Here is a 25,888-nt window from a genome sequence, read left to right on the forward strand (position 1 = left end):
GTCCCCAATTCTTTGAACCAAATTTTGAACTCATTCTTTGGTTTCCAATGTAAATGTCACTTCTATAACAAGCATTTCTCAGTACCCAAACTAAGTGAGTTTTCTTCTTTTATATACTCATAATAATCTAAAAATTTATTTCTTATGATAGCGAACAGATTTGCAATTTTATATTTAAGTGTATGGTTTCTAAAAGTGTATCTCTGTCATTAGATTGTTAGTTTCATAGAGATAGGGACTTCTTACTCACTATTATATATCACAATGTCTAGCACATAGCAGAAAATAACTAGATTATTAAGAAAATAGGCCAGCGCCATGGCTCACTGGCTAATACTCCGCCTGCAGCGCCAGTACCCCAGGTTCTAGTCCCGGTTGGGGCACTGGATTCTGTCCTGGTTGTTCCTCTTCCAGTCCAGCTCTCTGCTGTGGCCCGGGAAGGCAGTGGAGGATGGCCCAAGTGCTTGGGCCCCTGCACCTGCTTGGGAGACCAGAGGAAGCACTTGGCTCCTGGCTTTGGATCAGCGCAGTGCGCCAGCCATAGCGGCCATTTGGGGAGTGAACCAACGGAAGGAAGACCTTTCTCTGTTTCTCTCTCTAATTCTGCCTGTTAAAAAAAAAAAAAAAAAAAAGAAAGAAAATATATAATGAAGTTAATTGAAAAGGAGTCAAAGAAGGTGAAAGAAAGAGGAGATAGGCTACTACTGGTCCTTTGATACTAAAAATAGATATTTACATTGTTTTTCATAGTTGAAGTTTAAAAAAAAATTCTAGGGATAACTACACATCACTTCCACCATTAAATAACTTAAATATATTGAACATCACTAAGATGTTGAATAAGAGTTTTGGAAAGATTATATTAATAAAAATACTTGAGTATCTATAAAATAAATTAGAATTATTCACATAATGTACCTCTATGAAACCATTAATTTTAAAATTAAGAGAAAATTAATATATTTGCAGTATTAAAAAGTTGTGCTTTTATATGAATATAAGAATTTACTTAATAAACACTTAATTTTATTTACACAGAAGTAGAGAGTAGAATGGTGGTTACAAGGAGCCAGGGAGATGTGGGACAAAGAGTATAAAGTTTCAGTTAGGAAGAATAAGTTCTGTACATCAATATATTAGCATAGTAACCATGATAGTAATAATGCATCGCATACTTGAAAATTTTTAAGAAAATAATCTTAATATCCTTAGCACAAAAAATGATAAGTATGTGAAGTGGTATATATGTTAATCACTTTAATTAAATCATTCTACCTGTAGATATATATCACAACACACTATACATCATTCAGATGTATACAGTCTTAAGGAAAAAAGAAGTGGGGAATGAAGCCATGTTTGCCCAGGAGTCAGGGACAGTCCCTGTGAGGAGGTGACTTTAAAGCCAGTACCTGAGTGACAAAAAATAGGAAAAGAGACAGCCAAATCCAAGATCAAGGCACAAAGATTCTGAAGCAGGAAAATGTTTGGTATAATTACAGAACTAAGAGCTGCTCTGACTTTCACAGTGAGTATAAGAATAACAGTGATCAATAATATATAACCACATTCCCTTTACACATTGATCTGTGGATGGACAATTCCACCAAGCAGACCAAACTGCAAAGGTAATCAACTGTCATTTTATTAAGGACACTTGTGAAATTTTACTCTAAGTGCTACTAAAATTTTAAGAAGGGACATAATTTGACATGCATTTTAAATAATCACATAAGCCACAAAACTAAAAACTGATGATCAGTAAGAGAAGAGGTGAGGAAACCACTTTGGATGTATTTTATTGTAATCCAGAAAGTCAAAAATGCATTAGTCTTGATAATACAAGATAAAATATAATCACTTTGCTCTCCAAATCATAGAGCCTTTAGGAACTTTTAAAAAGAAAAACTATCCATTATATATGCAAATATTTATTATATTCATGTACTACACTATATAAATTATGTCTACTACATTATGTATGTACATATTTCAGTGCTACTTTAAAAACTGTTGTCAGTAATGTATTGAGAGAGTAGAGGCAAGAAGTATTACTGGCAATTGTATTGTTGGCAATACTCCAAGAAGGAATAAGAGTATGAACTAAGGGCCAATCAATATTATAAAGAAGACTCAATTAATTCAGGTTTTAAAAAGGTTCAATAACAAGCTAAAATAAGTGAGTGATAGGGGAATGAAGGACTTCAATAGTTATCCAGGTAAGTGCTCATAAAGGTATTTGTAAAATTTATGTTCTTTTCCCTAAATACATGACCAGCTGACACTTTTGGATAATTTAATAAATAATTGGGGCTTGTAATTTGGCATAGCGGGTTAAGCCACTGCCAGCAGTCCCAGGATCCAGTATGGATCCTGGTTTGAGTCCCAGCTGCTCCACTTCCGATCCAGATCCCTGTTGATGTACCTGGTAAATCAGTGGTAGACAGCCCAAGTGCTTGAGCTCCTGCACCCATGTGGGGGATGTGGATTAAGTTACTGGTTCCTGGCTTTAGTTTTCTTCAGCTCTGGCTGTTGTGGCCATATGAGGCATAAACCAGCAGATGGGAGAACTCTTTCTCTCTTTCTCTAAGTCTACACTTTAAATAAGATAAATAAAATTTAAAAAATAAATAAACAGGGGCCAGTGCTGTGGTGCAGTAGTGTAAAGCCATGGTCTGCAGCACTCGCATCCCATATGGGCATTGATTCAAATCCTAGCTGTTCCACTTCTGATCCAACTAGGGTAATGCACCTGGGAAATTAGCAAAAGATGACCCAGGTCCTTGGGCCCCTGCACCCATGTGAGAGACCCAGAAGTTTCTGGCTCCTGGCTTCAGCCTGGCCTATCCCTGGTCAGTCATTGTGGCCATTTGGAGAGAAGGCCATCAGACAGAAGATGTCTCTCTCTCTCCTCTCTGTAATGTTGCCTTTTGAATGAATGAATGAATGAAGATAAATAAGTACAAAAATAAAAATACAACTGGTTAAAACTAAACTTCAAAAAACATAATCAGACAAACATTAAAAGAAGAAAAAGAATGTAATTACAAAAACCTTGTTGTTCACTTTAAAGTGTGGGATAAATGATTAATATAGACAATTGCTACTATACTTTTAACTTATTTGAATAACATATCACAGCTAAATAAAAAGTTTCAAGCAAAGAGTGATTCCTTAAAAGAAATGCTTACACAAATACTTTAAAGAAACACTAGAATACAAATTTTTAAAGTTTATGCTGTGACAATAATTTTTTTTTATTGCTAACTTATCTAATTTGAACAGGCAATAATGATATTTATGGGAATAAATAACATCTAACCTGTTTCTTGTTTTATTTCGATAACAGAGATGCAATAAAAAATAGTATCACAGAGACACGAGATATTTTTTAAAGTTTATGGAAATGAAACCACAATTTAAGTTTATTTTCTTGCAAACATTTTCAAATTTACGCATATCAGTAAGTTGATGAAATGCAAACTTTAGAATTCAAAATATGCATTTTTGACATCCAAAATGAACCTAAGAATCATATAACTTCAAAATATATATTCAGTATTCATCAATAGCTAGCCCTGGTGATTCATCTTCTACAGTTTTAATAAAATATAAACATTTCATTAAAGAAATGGATTTCAGATCCATGAATTTTCTTTTTATAGACCATTTGGTACTGGAAAATAAAACATAAAACATTCTATCAAATTAATTAAATGATATATGATAACCTTTTAAGAATGATCAAAATAAGTTAATTCCTAAAGATCAAGAGACTTAAATTGGGAAACATATCAAAGAAAATACTTACCTCAAATCTACTGATGTGTTTATTTTCTACGATCTTATCTACTATGGAAAAACAAGTTACTATGCTTGCTTGTTTGAAACATGAAATTCATGAAAAACATTTCAGGTGCCTGACAAAAAAGCCAACTGATTTCACCTTTAAAAGTTCAAATCAGAGATGGGAATTTAGAACAGTGGTTAAGAAGCCACTTGAGATGCTCATATCTTAGACCCAATCCCAGCAGTTGCAGTTATTTGGGGAATGAATCAGCAGATAGTCTACCTCTGTCTTTGTCTTTCGAATGAAATGAAAACAAATACTCTTAGAAGTAAAAAAAAAAAAAAAAAAAAAAAAACCCAGAGTATTGGGATTGTGTTCTGACTACAAGTTCAAAAATTTATAGCACGGCTTGATGCTTTTAAGGCTTGTTTTTGGGCATTTTTTCCCTACTGAGTCAAAATTTTATCATCTATTTTAGGTACTTTAGTCTCATGATGAAGGTGTTATCCTTCTGTAGTCTCTGTTAAGTGTTACTAGTGTGCATGTAAACATTCATATAAATATGTATCCTCAATTTACAGATGATACTTAAAAAATATAATGAAGCACATATACAAACTCAATATTTTGCTATCAACAGCCATGTATAAATACAACATATCGTATCTCCATAAACCTAAGGTATGTACACGTTTATAAATAATTACATAATGAATATTTATTTTATAACAACCCATTACATAAGGATGCCACGCAGGCCAGGAAATAAGTCAATATTACCTTTGTAAAATGAGTGGGCAAAACTCTGCTCAGGAATTAACTTGGCAAGGAATCCATGGTTCAAACTTGGGTGAGGGATAGATGGTATGACCACAACTGTGGAGAAAATCATGGAATCAAACTTGAGCCAACATGTAACAATCTACAACATGATTCACTGACGATCCAAGGCAATTCTATTTCACTGCAACATGCAAACAGTACTAGCAATAGTGGATGCATTGCTGATGAAAGGAAAGAGGTTATGTATTAGGAGAGGAAATAGTATTCTCATGAAATAGAGATAATATAGAAACATATACAAAGACACACAAATATGCCAGAAAACTGGAATCTGAGAATCCATTTTAATATTTCCCATTTTGTATATACACGGTAGATATAAATACATTAAAAATGAAACAAAGTTAAAATTATAAAGTACTTTTGTTTTAAATGGTGACGAATATGGATAGGAAGATGTTTAATTTGAGAAATAAAACTAAAAACAAAGAATATTATAATGAAACCTCATGTTTGTGTGTTAAAAGTAAATATGGTATGCAACAGCAAAATACTATAGCTAAGACATAATCAATATTTCCACAGCAGCAGTAAAAGATAAAGGAGATATAATATGCTTATGGAAAACAATATGCAGAGATTTGACCACTAATTTCTTGTCACTTTTTTTTGTTTTATTTGACAGGCAGAGTTAGACAGTGAGAGAGAGAGAGAGAAAGGTCTTCCTTCTGCTGGTTCACTCCCCAAATGGCTGCTACAGCTGGACCTGTGCCGATCCGAAGCTAGGAGCCAGGTGCTTCCTCCTGGTCTCCCATGCGGGTGCAGGGCCCAAGCACTTGGGCCATTTTCCACTGCTTTCCTGGGCCACAGCACAGAGCTGGACTGGAAGAGGAGCAACTGGGACTAGAACCTGACGCCCATATGGGATACTAGCGCTGCAGGCAGAGGATTAACCAAGTGAGCCACGGCACCGGCCCCTCTTGTCACTTTTAAACCTATCCATTTGAGAGGCCAGTTCTGTGGGATATCGGGTTAAACAGCCAGCAGCTACACTGGAGTCCCATATGGGTGCCAGTTCAAGTCCAAGCTGCTCCTCTTTCAGTCCAGCTCCATGTTAATGTGCTTGGAAAGCACTGGTAGATGGTCTTTGGTCCTTGGTCCCTGAACCCATGTGGGAAACCTGGAAGAAGCTCCTGGACCCTGGCTTCAGCCTGGCCCACCCCTGGCTGTTGTGGCCATTTGGGGAGTGAACCAGCTTAAGGAAGACCTCTATCTCTGTCTCTCCTCTCTCTGTAAGTCTGCCTTTCAAAATAAATAAAGTAGATCTTAAAATAAACATATCCATTTTATTTACAGTTCACATGCATTTATTTAGGTAACAGAATTTCAACTATAAATTAATCTGGTGATACCAAAAATAAGCATTGAATTACTAAGGTTATACTGCAAACAACAGAGAAACAACATCTGGCAGGACATGCAAATGTCAGAAAGTGTTCCATGATATTAAAATTTCCATTGCCAGGAAATGTGTTCACAGTTTTCAAGCAGAGAAACCACAGCTGATAAGGCAAGAATTTCTGCAACTTGAAGATTTTCTGCATATGAGAGACAACATGACCCAAGACAGTTCTTTTTTTTTTTTTTCCTTAAGATTTATTTATTTGAAAGTCAGAGTTACACAGAGAGAGGAGAGACAGAGATAAGGATAGAGAGGGAGAGAGGGAGAGAGGGAGAGAAGGAGAGAGGGAGAGAGGGAGAGAGGGAAGGAAGGAGAGGAGTCTTCCATACAATGGTTCACTCCCCAATTAGCTGCAATGGCCGGAGCTGTGCCGATCTAAAGCAAGGAGCCAGGAGCTTCTTCTGGGTCTCCCACATGGGTTCAAGGGCCCAAAGACTTGGGCCATCTTCTACTGCTTTCCCAGGTCATAGCAGAGAACTGGATAGGAAGTGGAGCAGCCAAGTCTCGAACCGGCACCCATATGGGATGCTGGCACTTCAGGCCAGGGCATTAACCTGCTGTGCCACAGCGCCAGCCCCCAAAGACACTTCTTGTCTATGATATTAAGTCTTTTAGAATGCATGCTTGCTTATTAAAAATCAGTAATAGAATATTGAGGTACTAAAATAAACAGAGACAGAAAGAAAGGAAGGAAGGGGGATGAGAAGGAAGAAGGGAGATACAGAAGATGGAGGTGGGGAAGGATAGAACAAGGAGGGTGGAAGGAGGGAGAGAGGGAAGGACGATTATTTGATAAGCTTGGCTCTAAAAATTTATATTTTGGTTTATTCTCGGTATTGAACAATTCAGTAAGGACCTCCTACTTTTATGTTTACAAATATTTTAAAGTAATATATCTAATATATATTTATGAATTTCTTGCATATAAAATAAAGATATCAATGAATAATTCATATTAAAAAATGAAAAACATGAAAACCAAAGTCATACTGATAAAATGAGACTATGGCAAGTATTATAAAATGTTATTCATACATATTTGTAGAATTAAAGACTATTAAACCAGCATTAGTATAACAACTATTTATAAATATCTGAAGCAACTATGAATTGGTCCAGTTTAAACAGGGATATAAAAGCGAAGAATAAAAAAGAAGATAAATGATGGTGAAAATTCAAAGAATATTTAAAAAATTAAGTACCTGTACTTGTTGGTGAATTTATTTCTTGTCTGATGTTTCTACCTGGTTGGCTTCCAGTTCTTGCAGTCTCTCGCTGGGGTTCTAATATGTCACGGTACTTGGAAACCATCAGAACCGAAATGAAGTAAACAACAGCCAAAGCTAAGAATTGTGCCTGTTTGCTGTCATCCTGTTTAAAATACAGAGGTGATTCTGACACTCAAAAATTTTAAAGTCTGCTACTCTTTCATTTTCTTTATGGAGCTAAAATGTGATATTTAAATATATAAATATATATTTACTTAATAAGTACCATTTAAGTATAAATATAAAAATACAGAAATATATCATGCAAATTATTGGATGATATTTAATTGCAAAAAACTAAAATATTGAATTTTTGCTAAATATTCTTTGGTCTCTTTGTCACTATTATCCACCACTTATATAAACAAGGTATGTACAAATAGAACATAGTTGAATAATGTGTTATGATTTTTTTAAACTTTTATTTAGTAAATATAAATTTCCAAAGTAGTTTATGGATTACAATGGCCTCCCTCCCATAACTTCCCTCCCACCCACACCCCTCCCATCTCCCGCTCCCTCTCCCATTCCATTCACATCAAGATTCATTTTCAATTATCTTTATATACAGAAGATCGATTTAGTATATATTAAGTAAAGATTTCATCAGTTTGCACCCACACAGAATATAAAGTTAGCATTAATTTACATTGGACAACACATTAAGGACAGAGACATTTGAATAAAAATAATAGTAAGTTAATAATGAGTATGAAATGAGGGAGTTATAAACAAGGAGAAGACATATAACATGGATTTTTTACAACCTCAAAAAGCTGTTAGTGTGATATGGCAGCATTAGCAAATGCTAACACAATATTTGACTGCATTAACAGACAAAAAGTAGTAATAATCCTACTATGTCTCACTGAGAAAATCACCTTTAACACAAACAATTCTTGAGGTTCCTCATTTTCAAAATTCAATGATAAAATGGAAAACATGTATGTCTGTCTCTTTCAAGCTACTGAAAATAATCATTAATAAATACAAATTTCAAGTAAATTGTCTTCTACATTTCATGAATCATCAGCTAATATAAAAGCATAACCCAAAATGGTTCATAGTAACTATATTAAGGAGAGCTGTCAATATTCAATCCACTGTGAAACATTATAGATGTTTCTATGTAATTTCTGGAAATGACAATCTTATTTTCATTTACTTTGAGTAAGTGATAATTTGATCAGAGAGCTCAATGAAAAATTCTCCCTAAGTTATCTTTTCCCTTAAGTTTGTTAAGCTACCTTTCTAACTCAAATTTCCACTGATACCTATTCTTCCTTAAAATTAATTCCTCAACACACAAAAAAATAAATTGCCAGTCACATCTAATGAATTAATCCCTTTCATCAAGAATACCAGGAACATTGAAAATAACAAAACAATACCACAAATGGAGCAAAGAATACTAAAAGGGAGGAGATTAGATAATGTGAGTCAAAATGAATTACTATTTTTCAGGCCCATTCTTATTCTTAGTATTTAAACAAATTATATCAGCATTTCACATTTTAATCTTTATTTATTTGCATTAATATACACAGAACCAATTTCATGTATATCATTAATACAATCCCCAAGAATACAATAATTTTTCTCTCTCAGAAGTCATATATCTACAGTTTTCAGAGAAAGCTGAGGCTCAATCATTTTAGTCAGAAGTATGCAACAAACCTACAATCCCAGACAGTAACACATCTAGTTTTAAAATGCAGCTTTCTTATAAATTTTAAAGTACTTTGCACAAATCCCAGTGGAAAGTTTTTAAGCTGGCAAAACTTACCACGTCCCGAAAGACAACAGCACGAAGGCGATTGATATCTACATCCTGAAGAAGTCTATCTGGATCCTTTATAGGAGAAAGGTTACCTGGAACATTTTCCAGTGGAGTCTTAAAAAGAGAATTGTGAAGAAATAACATATTACAGAGAATGTATATAGTATCATTTCTAACGTCTTTAATTTGGGCTAAACTAGTTTCACGGTTTACCTCCTCTTGAGTTAACATTTATTGACAATAATACTCTATTATAAGGAAGATGTTCTGTTCTCTACTAATGTTCAAGTTTCTCTCAATGGTGTTCTTATTCTTTATTGGCATATGTACCACTATACACTCATAAAGGCAGCTAAGACTTGTTAATAGACTTCAGAAAATTTGGGCTCAAGTCCTTGTGTCTTTTGCTTTTTATTAAATTTACCTGTGTCTTACTTTCCCTACCTCTATTTAATTAATCGTTTTGTATCTCTGAGTCCATTTATCCATCATGCTTTTATAATATACAAGATTATTATACAACATTTCCATATGAGATTTAACATGTGACTATTTCATGATGTATTAAAAAGGTATACAAGCTTTGAAAAACAATTTGGTCACAACACATGAAAGATGAAAGATATTAAAGATCATCACCACCACTGCTATCCTGATCTGATCATTACACATTATACATACGTACTGAAATGTCACACTAAATACTATAAATACATAGTAATTATATTCCAATTAAAAACAAATGTTATTTTAAAAAGACACAGAAATAAATAAATTTTAAGTTATATGTGCAGTAAAATAGGGAGTAGTCCTTAACCTGTTACATTTTTATTAATACAAAGTATTTATACTTGTGTGGATAAAACTTGATAACATACATAGAAAGCAGCAAATACAATTTCTGTACATAATAGGTAAATACTTATCGCTATGCTAATGAAAAATAAATAGGCCATCTTCTACTTCTCTATAGACAGCAATCATGATAATTCACTCCTAAATTATGTTTGATTCTTTTGTAGCATAGGATAGTTTAAAGAGAATGATATTTAAAGATTGGTAATCATTTGGTTTCCATTACTATTCCAAAACCTACCAGCTATAGGACCTTGGGTGAGATCACTACCTCTACAAATCTCAGTTCTATTATCTGAATAATAGGCCAATATTTGTCATGATGATTAAAGAAAATAATTCATAGCATAGGTGATTTTACAACACTGATAAAAAAGAAATATAATAAAAGTCATAGACAGTGAGAGAGGGAGAGACAGAGAGAAAGGTCTTCTTCCGTTGGTTCACTCCCCAAATGGCCCGAGAAGGCAGAAGAGGATGGCCCAGGTGCTTGGGCCCTGCACCCGCATGGAAGCACCTGGCTCCTGGCTTCGAATCGGTGCAGCGCACCAGCAGTAGCCACTGTTTGGGGGGTGAACCAACAGAAGGAAGACCTTTCTCTCTGTCTCTGCCTCTCCCACTGTCTAACGCTGCCTGTCAAAAAAAAAAAAAAAATCAGCTAAATGGTAGAGGTGGAATACAAACTGAGAACTCTGGTTCTAGATATTGTGCTCTCTTTACAAATTACCAAAGTAATTACAGTATTAAAAATGCTCTAGTATTGCAGAGATGTAAAAGTTATGGATACTTCCGACCCTACCTTCCCTCCTGCCCATTCTCTCACCCTCCTTCCTCGTTCATTTCTTACTCTTTCTTTTAATTTTTATAATCATAAGGTTAACCCAACAGTAGAGACAAGTGTTGTGAACAATAATCAAATCTCAAAACGTCGTTTGCTCATATGCATTATCATTTCAAGTAAAGGAAATTATGAAAAAGTATGAGAAATAAAGAAATAAAATTATTTTGTTGAAAGGAAAGAAGTTAACAGTATGACTAAAATGGTACAAAAGAGTAAATGTATATAAATTGGAGCTAGATAAGTAAGCAAAGACCAGTCATGCGGGACCTGGAAAGTCATGTTAATAAAACTGGATGTGGTGCCAAGGGTCAGGTTCAAACACAGAGTTAATTTAGAATGTGACCTACTGCTATATTCCATAACACTATATACTACTCATTTAATTAATGAGCATTCAACAGAATTTTGTTTACTGTTAAGTGTATCAGCAAAAGCACATTCATTTAAAAAAGGTATTACTCAAACACCGAACTCCATGAAAATATATGGAACTACTAAAAATAGAAATAACTGAGAACTCTTTAGTACTATGTACTGATATAATGTTAGTAAGACCCTTATGAAGTAGAAAATATCATTTAATAAGCCAAAACTGCACATCTCAGGGATGTTAATTAATCTTGGCCATAAAGTAATGATGTAAAGTCATCAGCAGAGATCACAAAATCCCTGCTTTTTACCAATAAGCAATACCATGACACCTTGTTCTCATAAACAAATGATATTTTCTGGTAAATTATATTTAATATAAGAAATATTTAATTACCTTTGAAGCTGCTGTGGCAGTCACACTTTGGGGGACTTCTTGAGGTTTACTGCTTCCATGGGAAGGTTTGTTTCCCCTGTCCCTCTGTCGTTGTCGACATTCTAAACAGTTTCTCACAGCAACACAACATACTAGTTAAAAGACCAAAAGCATATTATTAATATAAATTGTTGATTTTGATGAATTAATTAAAATCCCTAGTTTTTCTAACTTCTCCCTTATTTCACCCATTATTATCCTTAAGGTCAATTAAAACAATAAATATATTTTAAAATTAGGATGTAAATCATGATATATGAAATATATATGCAACTATACATGCAATGAAAAAATTAAAAACAAATACCCATATGCTAACAGCCAACTGATGAAATAGAACATACCAGAGTCTCTGAAGTTCTCAATGTATTCTTCCTTATTCTATTACACTCTATCCTTAACAATTTGAAATTTTATGGGACTACAAAATTATTTAACAATGTAAAATTCATATTTATTAAAAATTTTTAGCAACGAGGTATCTGCTCTTGACTGTCTTTGGTGACAATGCTGAGCATACTTGCCCATTTCAGGCAATAAGAGATCATGTCAGCATTTGCAAGTCAGGAGACCCAATAGCCACCTTTCTTTAAGGGGAAAGTCTGTGGGCTTTGCTAAAAACCATATGGTAAGTTTTCATTTATCTGTTTATTTTACTAAGTAGTTAAGTCATATAATAAATAGTATAGACTTTGGAATCAGATCACCTGAGTTTGAATCCTGGCTCTATCCCTTACGTAGTGTGTGATCTTGGGTCAAATGCTTAAACTGTTAGTACCTCAGTTTCCTCTTTGTAAAATGAGGATAAACATATTATTAGAAGGTTGTTGTTGAATAACTATATGTAAAGTGCTAAAAAGAGTAAATAGCACATAGGAATTTATATATAATTGCTTATTTTATTATTAATTCATTTACAAAAGTTTCCTATGAGTGATAAAATTAAATCTGCTAGGTATTAGATGAGATTAAATCAGCAGTAAGGGATTGGTAAGCATTTAGTAATAAAAGGTTAAAATAAGTAAATAATGCTGAATTCAAGGTATTGAGGAATTTTTTAAAATATGTCTTATTTACACAAAGTTCAATCTGGCAGCTGTTAAATTGTCAATGGAAATGTCCCATGAAGCAACAGAGTAAATTAAACCACAATGCTTGGCTGTCAAAGAGATCTTGATGTGGTCCATCACTCTCCCTTATAACAATTATGAAATGATTGCTCTCAGCTTGCCTGTCTTTCAGAAAGTACCAAAAAAGAAAGTACAGGTTTCAGCCTACCACTCTTAACCCATGTCCTCATTCCTTCATTGAGTCAGAAACAACATGGGTAATTCTTTACATGGCCCTTACAATTATGGGTGATAAGGGTACATATCAGGAACTTCCTCCCTATTGCACGCATGTGTTATATCTTGCTCATTCCCTAAGGCAAACGTAAGAACAGCTTTCTCGCTCCTTTGAGGTCTGAATAGTGTACTCAAATTTTTCCTTTAAGTATGGTACTAGAGGTAAGAATAGTTCTTAAAAAAAGCTCATGCAGATTTACTAAGAGTTTTCAGTGCTAAATTTTGTTCATAACACAAGATAAAAGGTAAACACCAAAGCTATAGTAATTAAGATCATCAATTTTTGTTTACTCTGAAAAATAATGAGGTTAACATAGTAAATTTTATCTTTCTAGCATCATGTATCTAAGCCACATGTTTTGTAATGTTTGTATGCTCTAGACACTATCATCAGTATTAATTTACCAAATTGGATTCATAAATGGGTTTGCATTGGCCAGTGCTGTGGAACAGTAGGTTAATCCACCACCTATAGTACCGGCATCCCATATGGGCACCGGTTCTAGTCCTGGCTGCTCCTCTTCCAGTCCGGCTCTCTGCTGTGGCTTGGGAAGGCAGTGGAGGATGGCCCAAGTGCTTGGGCCCCTGCACCCACATGGGAGACCAGGAGGAAGCTCCTGGTTCCTGGCTTTGGATCGGCGTAGCTCCAGCCATTGCAGCCACTGGGGATGAATCACGGATGGAAGACCTTTCTCTCTGTCTCTCCCCCTCACTGTCTGTAACTCTATTTCTCAAATAAATTAAAAAAAAAAAAAAAGAAGAAGAAATGTTATAGTCTGAGTTTTGAAAAAATTCCAAATAATCTGTTTCTATTACACATTACAAAACATTAAAGGGGGCCAGCATTATGGCATAGTAGGTTAAGCCACCACCTGCAACACCAGCATCCTTTATGGGCACCAGTTTATGTTCCAACTGCTCCACTTCCGATCCAGCTCCCTGCTCAATGCCGGGGAAAACAGTACTGGGTGACCCAAGTGCTTGGGCCCCTGCCACCCACATGGGAGACCTGGATGGAACTCCTGGCTCCTGACTGTTATGGCCATTTGGGGAGTAAACCAGCAGATGGAAGATTTCTCTCTCTGTCTTTTCCTCTCCCTAATTCTGACTTTCCAATAAAATAAATCTTTGAAAAAAACCTAAAATCCAAAAATAATTAAAGATTATCAATGCTGTGAAATCTCCAATTTGAATATATAATGTTTTAAAATTTGGTAATTCTGACTTTACAAGTACTTTATAACATAATCAAAAGCATATATTGTCAATGTTTTATGTCCCACAGAGCTTCATAAAGCTTATCTGTACATAATTACTTAATTTGTATTGTTACTATTAAAAGACTTACCTAGTCTTAGGCACTGTCGCATTAAACCTCCAGAAGACATGTTTTTTTCAGCTTCAATCTCACTAAAATTTAGAGAGCTGGCAAACACAAGGACATCAACCATAGCCATCAGTCGGCTGAGGAAAGTAACTGCTGTCTCAGCTGACATGCCTTGTGTGACTTCAATATTTTCCAATTCCGTCTTTAAAAAAGTAGAAGAGTTAAGCCTTGTTTAAAATTTTGAAATAAAACACGTACTACAGGTGAACATTGGTTTTAGTATATTTAGTATTTTTAATAAAACAAAGTCTATCTAGCAACAGAGCTAATTATCAAATATTGTTAGTTTATCTATCAATTATCTTTGAATAAAAGAAGGCTCCATTTAAAAATCAATGTTAGTTTTAAATACCATTAGTTATAAAAATTACATTCTAAAGTTCAGATTATTTAGCAAGATATTTAGAAATTTATTTTTGCTAAAATACTGTTGATGATAAAATCTAATTTCAGAAGGACTATTACAAAATACATTCAGAAGGACTATCACAAAATAAAAAATCCTTTCAGAAGGACTATCACAAAATACTCCATTTCTAAAAATGCACAACTTTGCAATTTTATAAGTGATGCCAACATCTCTGATTTTTTATTACCTTTTACATTACATTTTAATGAATTCGGTCCCTTATGATAGGTCCTATTTTCTCAGTGTTTCAAGAAACAGATATAAGGGAGGCTTTTATAAATTTTTTTAAAAAAGTATTCTAAATCTCTTAAAGATGGGCATACCTAACATACTTGTTAACCTTACTTGTTAATCAAAAAATAAATTAAATTATGAGTATATGTAATAGATTTATGCTCCTATTTAGTGTTCCATTGTGAAATTATGTATCCATCATTCTATTTCAAGTTCTTTCTCTTTGAAACAAGGAGAAACATCAACATTGAAATATCAGTGGGAAACATTAACTGAAAAAAAAATCTTAACACTTCTTGTATACAAGCTAGGTAATAAAAATTATAGGTGTCTATGCATGCATTATGTAACTAAACTGAATTCTAAATGGGATATAAAATGTAAGTACCTTTTTTTCCTACTTAACATCAAATAGGGTTAAATCAACTTTTTCTAAAATGTGCTTAGAAATACATAAAATTGGCCAGCGCCACGGCTCACTAGGCTAATCCTTTGCCTTGTGGCACCGGCACCCCAGATTCTAGTCCCGGTCGGGGTGCCGGATTCTGTCCCGGTTGCCCCTCTTCCAGGCCAGCTCTCTGCTGTGACCAGGGAGTGCAGTGGAGGATGGCCCAAGTCCTTGGGCCCTGCACCCCATGGGAGACCAGGATAAGTACCTGGCTCCTGCCATCGGATCAGTGAGGTGTGCTGGCCACCCCGCGCCGGCCGCGGCAGCTATTCGAGGGTGAACCAACGGCAAAGGAAACCTTTCTCTCTTTCTCTCTGTCTCTCTCTCTCACTGTCCACTCTGCCTATCAAAAAAAAAAAAAAAAAAAACAAAACAAAACAAAAAAAAAAACACATAAAATTATTTTCAATCACTCATTTACAATTTTATGCCAATTCAGTATCCGCTGCCTAAAGAAACAGTCTATAAATTGAATTATAAATGCAAATTCTTTATTTCTTAGAACTTTGTGGATAAAAACATCATTTTATAGCACGAATTAAAATCTGTAACCTTGACCCTATACTTTATTTAAAAAGCAACAAATTACTTTTAAATCTCAGTTTTCAATGATGGCATTAAAGATTTGGCCATTGCTCAAGTCCATCAAATAATTTTAAGAACTTGTTAAAGCATTAGAATGTGGTACATCCAATGTTAATGAAATTCTCCATTACTTTGAATAGCAATTATGAGGTTTCTCTTCACTTTATTAATGAATGGCTTTATTTTCAAACGTTTTGGAATTTAACCTTTAAAATATACTTTTATTTCAAAATGAGATAATTTGTTAATGGAAATTATAAATGCTATTATTAAAGTGCTCCCAAATTTGCTATACTAATATTTTTGACTAAAAATTTTAACGTAGAATGTAAACAATAACCTAATTGTCAGTAGTTTACATTCTATACAAAATAAATTTATAAAAATGATGAAATGTTATATAAATAAGGCTTAAAGTAAAATACAATTATTATGAAAATCTTTAACTATATTTTATTCAATTTCCTTTCACTGAAATCAGTTAGAAATCTGATATATATCTGTAACATCATTATTTTCATTATAACAGTTTAATCTAGATATTATTATGAGTAATAAAAAGTAACCCATCAATGCATTGAAACATAATCCATTCAATGACTCTTTTAAATATACAAAAGATATGCCTAATGTTAAAGATGATAAGGAAACTCAAAATACAACCAAGTCAAAAATTTCATAAATAAGTAAAAATAAAATTTTAAACTAAAAACCTGAAAATTACTTCAGAAGTAATACTAACCTTAGAACCCTGGACATGCATTAGACAAAACAGACAACAGACCAAAAAAGTACAAGAAAAAAGAAATCATTAAAATTAAATGAAAATACAATGTAAAATTGAAACATAAAATAATATATTTAAAATTATATTTGATTACTTTATTAAAAGCAGAGTTCTACAGATATATTCATTTTATAAATTACATGTGATAATAATAAGTATCAAATATTTAGACTTCAATTTATTTTTATTTGAAATATACTGCCTAAATAATAAATATGTAAATATAGCTCACATAATAGAAATTAGGCATACTCTATTTGACAAAACAAATCTTTCCTACCAGATGATTAATGAGACATTGTACTAAAAAAACTTATATACTGCCTCTGAAAAATCCATAGTTCAGAGCTAATTCAGTCAAAAAACAGGAAAGTAACTATACCAACCTTTTAGAATTTGCTATAAGATATAATTACTATCTTGAAACACTCAGAATCTTTCCTAGACAACAAGAGTCCCAGAACTTCATAAAAAAAAAAATGAGTGATTACAACTTAAAAACCACTTTCCCATGCTGAAAAGAACTTACGAATATACTACATGAAGTCTGCACATGAACGAAACAATTAAAGTCTTATTAGGAACTAAACTCATAATATTAAAAAGCTTAGATAACATTAATTTTGACAATAAGACACTGACTGTATTCTTTGTGACAATAAATATGAGTGTGTTTAAACTTTAAAATCTGCTCTTTTCACAGTGTATTCAGTGGAAAACAATGAAACATCTTGAGAATACTGAAGTATGATGAAATGATATCAGATAAACACAACAAAATCAAAATCGAATGTTATTAGTAATTTTTACAAATTATTAACCATGTATACTGATAATAAAAAATACTAAAAATTAAAGACTGGCATCATTTTTTGACACCAATAGAAAATAAGTTGCTCTTCTTTCTTATGATTATCAAATTATTAGGTATACCAGAAGTGTCAGTATCTATTATTTTTCTGAGGCAAAGAAAATTGTACCATGGGGCCAGCACTGTGGCATAGTGGGTTAAGCCGTCATTTGCAGTGCCAGCATCCCATATGGGCACTGATCGAGTCCCAGCTGCTCCACTTCCGGTCCAGCTCTCTGCTATGGCCTGGGAAAGCAGTGGAAGATGGCCCAAGCACTTAGGGCCCTGCACCCACGTGGGAAACAGGGAAGAAGCTCCTGGCTTTGGATCGATGCAGCTCGGACTGTTGTGGCCAATTGGGGAGTGAACCAGTGGATGGAAGACCTCTCTCTCTCTCTCTCTCTCTCTCTCTCTCTCTGCCTCTCCTTCTCTCTCTGTTTAACTCTGACTAAAAATAAGTAAATCTTAAAAAAAGAAAATTGTACCATATATTACATTGAATTAAATTCTAAACTCATAATTCTGGATGGTTAGCCAAAATGCTCAACTTAAATTCATCAAGTGATTGTATGTGGATTGGTTTATCCATGTTCTTTGTTCCTCTTCAGATTTCCTCACAAATTCTTTATTTTCATTTACATTCATCTTTCATAATGTGGTGGAGAATAAATGAGAGAATTTGACTATCTAGTCAAAGAAATATTAACTCAAGTATTAACAAAAACAAAAATATGCTTCTTTTCTAAATCAAAGATTGATAAAAATGCATACCTAAGAAATCTATTTTTTCCTGACTAAAGTTAAAACCATTGGTATAATTTATAAATCTAAAACTATTTTTGTAATTTGTTTTGTATGCTGCCTATAATTTTAAATAATCTACGCAAAATTGAAATGTCAACAAACTGTTGCTTCTTCAAGAATATGAAGTTCACAGTATTCATTATAGGTAGCAAGAATGTATAACTATGTTCTTTTGTTTTTAAAGTTTCCATTAAAATATCTCCTTACAGAGAAGTTTAATCTGAACAGCCTAAAATTTTCCTTCATGATGATAACACTGAGATAGCAATACACTATTGTTATCCCTAGCATACATATACTGTTGTATTCTTCTAAGCTTCTCGGGCAAAAAACAGACCACTTCCATGGCCAATCTCACAGAATAGCAGACAAAAAATTACACCATCTTAGTCTTTCACTGTCAAAATGGATCCTTCACAATAATTACATTTATCTCTAATATTCTGAACCTCAGTATTTTGAATAAGACAGGATTTTTTTATAGATGTAAAGACTATTCTATCAGTATAGAAATAGATGACCATCCTGTCATTATACAAATAATGCAAAAGGAACTAAATAGTTCCAAGAGGAAATCAAGAAATAAAACTTTCAAGAGTCTTTCTAGCTACTGCTCTTTACATATAATTATCCAATTTGATTTTTACAAATTCAGCATGGAATTAGAATAATTAATACCCTTTAACAAATGAAGAAAATGAAGTTGAGGTCATATTGATAAATGTTGCAGCCCAGAGTTAAAAGTCAAACCTGTCTCATGCTACAACATTTTACAATGACTGCAAAAAGAATTATATCTGAATCTCGCTGATACTGAGAAACAAGTTTATTTTTTACAAAAAAAAAAAAAAAGATAGCCAATTATCTGAGATACCCAGTCTCTGAGAAATAAGAAAGACATAATTCTGGATTGAGCTTTGTGTTATTATTTCTAAAGTGAGGAACTATACAGGGTACTTAGCATTCTACTTATCAACTCAAAATTTAATACAGTTCAACATTAAAAATGTCAAATGACAAAAAAGGTAGTACATCTGAGTGGGAAAATACACATCTTCTTATAAGACATAATGATCAGAATATTCAGTGAAATTGTTTTTGAAAATTAAATGTTCATAAATGGTTAGTCAAATTCAGAGTCTTTGTTTAACAGGAAACAATGATTTTTCTTAAGCTCTGTTGTATTTTCTATAGTCAAAATAAGTAATAATGTTTTCACATTAAATCACTAGACTATATTTGTATTGTAGCAGTAGCTTATGTTTTAAGTCAATGGTCAGCAAACTATGGCCCAAAGGATAAATCTGACCCACTGCCTGTCTTTATAAATAAAGTTACACTGAAATACACATAAGCCTATTTGTTTGTGTACTATCTAAGGCACTTTTTGACTATAAGCAAAGAGTTGAATAGCTGGGACAGACCTCATAACAAAAAATATTTACGATTTGACCCTATGTAGAAAAAGTTCAGCAGCCTCTGTCATTAGCCATTTTTAATCCTACTCATTAATAAAATTCACAGTAGATGAAATTTTTGAAAAATTCCATACACTTAAGGAAAATTATAGATCACTCAAACATTACTTTCAAATGTTTTTGTCATCATATACCCAGTATGGAAATTCTAATGGCATCTATACAATATCTTCCATTGGCAAGCTACATGTTGCCAATGCTTCCTCGTTCTCTTATCTCTTCAAAAATTCTCTTTCAACTTTACACACTTTAAATTTAAGTTAACAAATATTTTCAGGATCAAATATGGCCTGGGAAAGCAGTGGAAGATGGCCCAAGTCCTTGGGCCCCTGCACCTGCAATGGAAACCTGAAAGAAGCTCCTGGTTCCTGGCTGCGGATTGGCGCAGCCATCTGAGTAGTGAACCAGCAGATGGAAGACCTCTCTCTCTTTCTCTTTTTGCCTCTGCCTCTCTGTAACTCTGCCTTTCAAATAAATAAATAAAACCTAAAAAAAAAAAAAAAAAAGTCAAATCACTCAAGAGACTACACTCCTGGGCTCACACAGAACAAAAGCCAAAGCAACAAGCCAAGTGATATCCCACATTCCAGCCCATTCATACAACCTACTCAATAAAGAAGAACAGATGAGTATACCAGATGGGCAGGTGTCAATATAGAAACACAGAGGATAAAAGAGGCAAAGTAGCATGATGCCTGCAAGAGAACACAATAATCCTCCAGAATTAGATTCTGAACTGAAGGAAACCCATGGAACGACAGATATAGGATTCAAAATAATGATTGTAAGGAAGCTCAACAAGATGACAGAGAATACAGATTCATTAAAGAAATGAGGAAATCAATGGGTGACAGGAATAAAAATATTGCTAAGGAGATAGAACTCATTACAAAGAACCAAATACAAATTTTGGAGATGAAATCTTCAATCAGTGAAATAAAAAATATGACTGAGAACTTTAACAGCAGAAAAGACCAAGTGGAAGAAAGAATTTCTAAAGAATTAGAAAGAATGAAGTATGTCTATGTGAAATATGGGATACCATTAATTAACGACCAAATATTCATATTATAGGCATTTCTGAAGTAGTAGAAAAGGAAAAAGGAATTGAACAACCTGCTAAATGAAGTAATAGATGAAAATTTAAAAAAAAAAAAGAAAGAGAAAATTGCATGGATCTGGAAACAGACAAGGACATCCAGATACAGGAAGTTCAAAGAGGGGCCAACACTGTGGCGTAGTGGGTAAAGCCGCTGCCTGCAGTGCCAGCATCCCATATAAATGGGAGGCAGTTTGAGTCCCGGCTGCTACACTTCCAATCCAGCGCTCTGCCATGCCTGAGAAAGCAGCAAAAGATGGTCAAAATCCTTGGGTCCATGCACCTACTTTGGATACCCAGAAGAAGCTCCTGGCTCCTGGCTTCAGATTGGCCCAGATCCAGCCATTGGAAGACTTCTCTCTCATCATCATCGTGTCTCTGTCTCTCTCTCTTTCTCTCTCTTTGCCTCTTCCTCTCTGTAACTCTGCCTTTTGATTTAAATAAATCTTAAAAAAAAAAAAAAAAAAGAAGTTCAAAGAAACCCAAGCAGATTCAACCTAAAATGGTCTTCTACAAGGAACACTGTCATCAAACTGTCAAAAGTTAAAGATACGGAGAGAATCTTAAAGACAGTAAGAGAAAAGCATCAAGATACACAAAAAGGAAGACCAATCAGATTAACATCAGACTTCTCAGCAGAAACACTACAGGCCAGAAGAGAGTAGAATGATATGGTCAAGGTGGTTTTTTTTTTTTTTTTTTTTTTTTTTTTTTTTTTTGACAGGCAGAGTGGACAGCGAGAGAGAGAGACAGAGAGAAAGGTCTTCCTTTGCCGGTGGTTCACCCTCCAATGGCCGCCACGGCCGGTGTGCTGCGGCTGGCGCATCACGCTGATCCGATGGCAGGAGCCAGGAGCCAGGTGTTTTTTCCTGGTCTCCCATGGGGTGCAGGGCCCAAGCACCTGGGCCATCCTCCACTGCACTCCCGGGCCATAGCAGAGAGCTGGCCTGGAAGAGGGGCAACCGGGACAGAACCAGTGCCCCGACCGGGACTAGAACCCCGTGTGCCGGCGCTGCTAGGCAGAGGATTAGCCTGTTGAGCTTTGGCGCCAGCCGGTCAAGGTCTTAAAAGAAAAAAAAAATTCTAAGCAAGAATATTATATCCAGTGAAGCTACCCTTAAAAAGTGAAAGGAAAATGTAGTATTTTCTAGTTAAGCAGAAACTGAGAAAAATCACCACCACCAGACCAGCCTTGCAAGAAATTTTGAAGGTGTCTTGCATTAGATATAAATATGAAACACATATCACCACCAGATTTACTGACAGAGCAGGTAGAATCATTATGTAATCAACAAAATGGCAAGTCTTAGTTCTTATCTATCAACACTAACCTTGAATGTAAATAGATTAAATTCACCACCCAAAAGACTCAGACTGGCTGAATGGATAAGAACCACAGTCCCATTATAGGCTACCTACAAGAAACTCACTTCGCAAACATTCACACACAGTCTGGGAAAAGATACACCAGGCAAATGGAAACCAGAAGGGAACAGACACAGCTACCCCTATATAAGCTAAAACAGACTTTAAATCAAAAACTGCAAAAAAAAAAAAAAAAAAAGACACTATATTTTGATAAAAGATTCTATCCAGCAAGAAAACATAACAATCACAAATATATACACATCCTACACAAGACCACCAAGATACGTACAGCAAATACTACCAGACCTAAAGGGACAGACTCCAATACAAATAATAGCAGGTGATTTCAACACCCCACTCTCAGGGCCAATGTGACATAGCAGGTAAAACTGCTGATTTCGACCCCAGCATCCCAAATGGGTGACAGTTCATGTCCTGGCTGCTCTATTTCCAATCCAGCTCCCTGCTAATGGCCTGGGAAAAGCAGCTGAAGATGTCCCAAGTGTTTGGGCCCCTGAAAACATGTGGAAGACCCAGAAAAAGCTCCTGGTTCCTGGCTACAGCCTGGCCCATCTCTGGCTGATATGGCCAGCTGGGGAGTGAACTACTGGATAGAAGATCCCCTCTCTCTGTAACTCTGACTTTCAAAACAAATTTAAAAAATCTTAAAACAAAATAAAACAAAACACCCACTCTCATCAATGGACAGGTCATCCAAACAGACAACCAATAAAGTTACATTGGTGTTGGAAATACTTTAGAACATATTGGCCTAAAAGCCATTTATAGAACATTTCACCCAATGGCTACAGAATATACATTCTTCTCATCAGCACATGGAAAACTTTCTAGGATAGACCACATATTACGCCACAAATCAGGTCTCAGCAAATTCAAAAAGACTGAAATAGTACCATGTATCTTCTCAGTCCATAAAAGATTAAAGCTAAAAATCAACAACAAGAAGACAAATAGAACACTAACAAATACTTGGAAATTAAACAACATGCTACTGAATATCAATGGGTCATTGAAAAAATTAAAAAGGAAATAAAAAAACTTTCTTGAAACAATGGAAAATAAAAGCACAACATATCAAAAGCTGTCGGATACAGCTAAAGCAGTACTAATAGGGAGTTTACATCAATAAGTGCTCACTTAAAAATTAAGAGAAATGTCTCAAATTAGAGATATAATAATGCATCTTGAAGACGTAGAAAAACAAAAACAAATAAAAACCAAAAAGAAACAGGAGAGAAGAAATATTAAAGGCCAGAGAAGAAATAAATGAAATTTAAAAAATCAACAGAATAAAACATTGGTTTTTGAGAAGATAAACAAAATTATTAAACATCTAGCCAGGTTAACAAAGAACAAAAGAGAAAAAAACTCAAATTAATAAAATTAGAGATGAAAAAGGAGACATTATACAACTGATACCACTGAAATACAGAGGATTACAGGGAACTACTATGAAGAACTATATACTAATAAACTGGAAAACCTGGAAGAAATTACTGAATTTATATAACTATCTACTAAGATTATATCAAGAGGATACAGACAACCTAAACAGACTCATAACAAGCAATGAGATTGAAGCAGTAATAAAAAGTCTTCAATCAAGTAAAAATCCGGGACATGATGGCTTTTCTACTGAATTCTACAAAACATTCAAAGAGGAAGTTAACTCTAATACTCTTCAAACTATTCCAAAATATTGAACCAGATGTAATTCTACCAAACTATGGCTATGAGGTCAGCATTACTTAGATATCAAAATCAAAGATATGACTCAAAAACTATAAATCTATATAATGAACACAGATGCAAAGATTCTCAACAAAATACTAGCAAATTGAATCCAAAACCAAGTCAACAACTTTTCATGATAAAAACCCTCCACAGGCCGGCGCCGCGGCTCACTAGGCTAATCCTCCGCCTAGCGGCGCCGGCACACGGGGTTCTAGTCCCGGTCGGGGCACTGGTTCTGTCCCGGTTGCCCCTCTTCCAGGCCAGCCCTCTGCTGTGGCCAGAGAGTGCAGTGGAGGATGGCCCAGGTGCTTGGGCCCTGCACCCCATGGGAGACCAGGAAAAAGCACCTGGCTCCTGGCTCCTGCCATCAGATCAGCGTGGTGCGCCGGCTGCAGCGCGCTGGCCGCGGCGGCCATTGGAGGGTGAACCAACGGCAAAGGAGGACCTTTCTCTCTGTCTCTCTCTCTCGCTGTCCACTCTGCCTGTCAAAAAATAAAATAAAATAAAATAAAAAATAAAAAAATAAAAAATAAATAAAAAAACCCTCCACAAATTAGGTATAGAAGGAACATTACTCAATATTATGAAGGTTATACATGACAAATAAACAGCTAGTATTTCCCCTCAGATCTGGAAAAAGGCAAGGATGCTCACTTTCACCACTCTTATTCAGTATAATACTGGAAGTTTTAGCAAGAGAAATTAGGGAGGGGAAAGATATAAACAGCATCAAAATTGGAAAAGAGGAAGTCAAAGGATCCATGTTTGCAGATGGCATGATGTTGTACATGGAAAAACCTAAAAACTCCACCAAAAAGCTGATAGAATATATAAAACAATTAAGAAAAGTTGCAGGTTATAAAATAAGCATACAAAAAAACAGTAGCTTTTTTGTATTTAAATGATGAACTCACAGAAAAAGAAATCAAGAAAGAAATGCCATTCAAAAGAGCCACAAAAAAATCAAATATTTAGGAATAAATTTAACCAAAGAAGTGAAAGTTCTCTATAATGAAAATTATCAGATACTGATGAAAGAAATGACCAACCAGACAAAAAAGGGAAAGATTCTTTGCTTGTGGATTGGAAGAATCAATATCATTAGAATATCTGTATTACCAAAACAATCTACAGATTCAATGCAATCCCTATCAAAATACCAATGACACTCTTTACAGAACTAGAAAAAGCAATACTAAAATTCATATGAAATCACAAAAGTTCCAGAATGGACAAAGTGATCCTGAACAAGAAAAATTAAGCTGAAGGCATCACAATACCTACTTCAAAACATACTGTAAAGCTATAGTAATTAAAACAGCACAGTACTGGCATAAAAAGCAGTACATAGAGCAGTGGAACAGAATAGAGAGCCCAGAAATTAATCCACATACATACTGTCAATTGATTTCTTGATAAAAGTGCTCAGACCATACATTGGAGGAAGGAGAGTCTCTTCAACTAATGGTGCTGGCAAAACTGGATTTATGTATGGAGAAGAATGAAAATAGATATATCCATACTTCTCACCATATACAAAAATCAACTCAAGATGGATCAAAGGCCTAAATTTAAGACCTCAGACCATGAAGCTTCTGGAAGAAAGCATAGGGAAAACACTTCAAGACATTTGTCTGGGGGATGACTTTTTAGACAAGACCCGCAAAAGCACAGGTAACAAAACAAAACTAACTAAATAAGACTGTATCAAACTCAGGAGCTTTTGCATAGCAAAGGAAACATCAACAGAGTGA

General features: G+C 34.6%; 1 protein-coding gene across 10 annotated transcripts in view; it reads right to left on the minus strand.

The window, feature by feature from the left end:
- The window catches only part of NBEA (neurobeachin), a 726,466-nt gene that overhangs the window by 476,259 nt on the left and 224,319 nt on the right, over positions 1–25,888 (minus strand). For all 10 annotated transcript variants that reach the window (XM_070049020.1, XM_070049018.1, XM_051831739.2 and 7 more), the window contains 5 exons: positions 14,279–14,459; positions 11,546–11,676; positions 9,090–9,197; positions 7,238–7,406; positions 4,571–4,666 (listed from right to left, as the gene is read on the minus strand). In XM_070049020.1, the coding sequence (XP_069905121.1) occupies positions 4,571–4,666; positions 7,238–7,406; positions 9,090–9,197; positions 11,546–11,676; positions 14,279–14,459 (685 nt within the window). The remainder of the gene's footprint in view (positions 1–4,570; positions 4,667–7,237; positions 7,407–9,089; positions 9,198–11,545; positions 11,677–14,278; positions 14,460–25,888) is intronic.

The sequence above is a fragment of the Oryctolagus cuniculus genome, chromosome 9 (assembly GCF_964237555.1).
Source record: "Oryctolagus cuniculus chromosome 9, mOryCun1.1, whole genome shotgun sequence".
NCBI lineage: Eukaryota > Metazoa > Chordata > Mammalia > Lagomorpha > Leporidae > Oryctolagus > Oryctolagus cuniculus.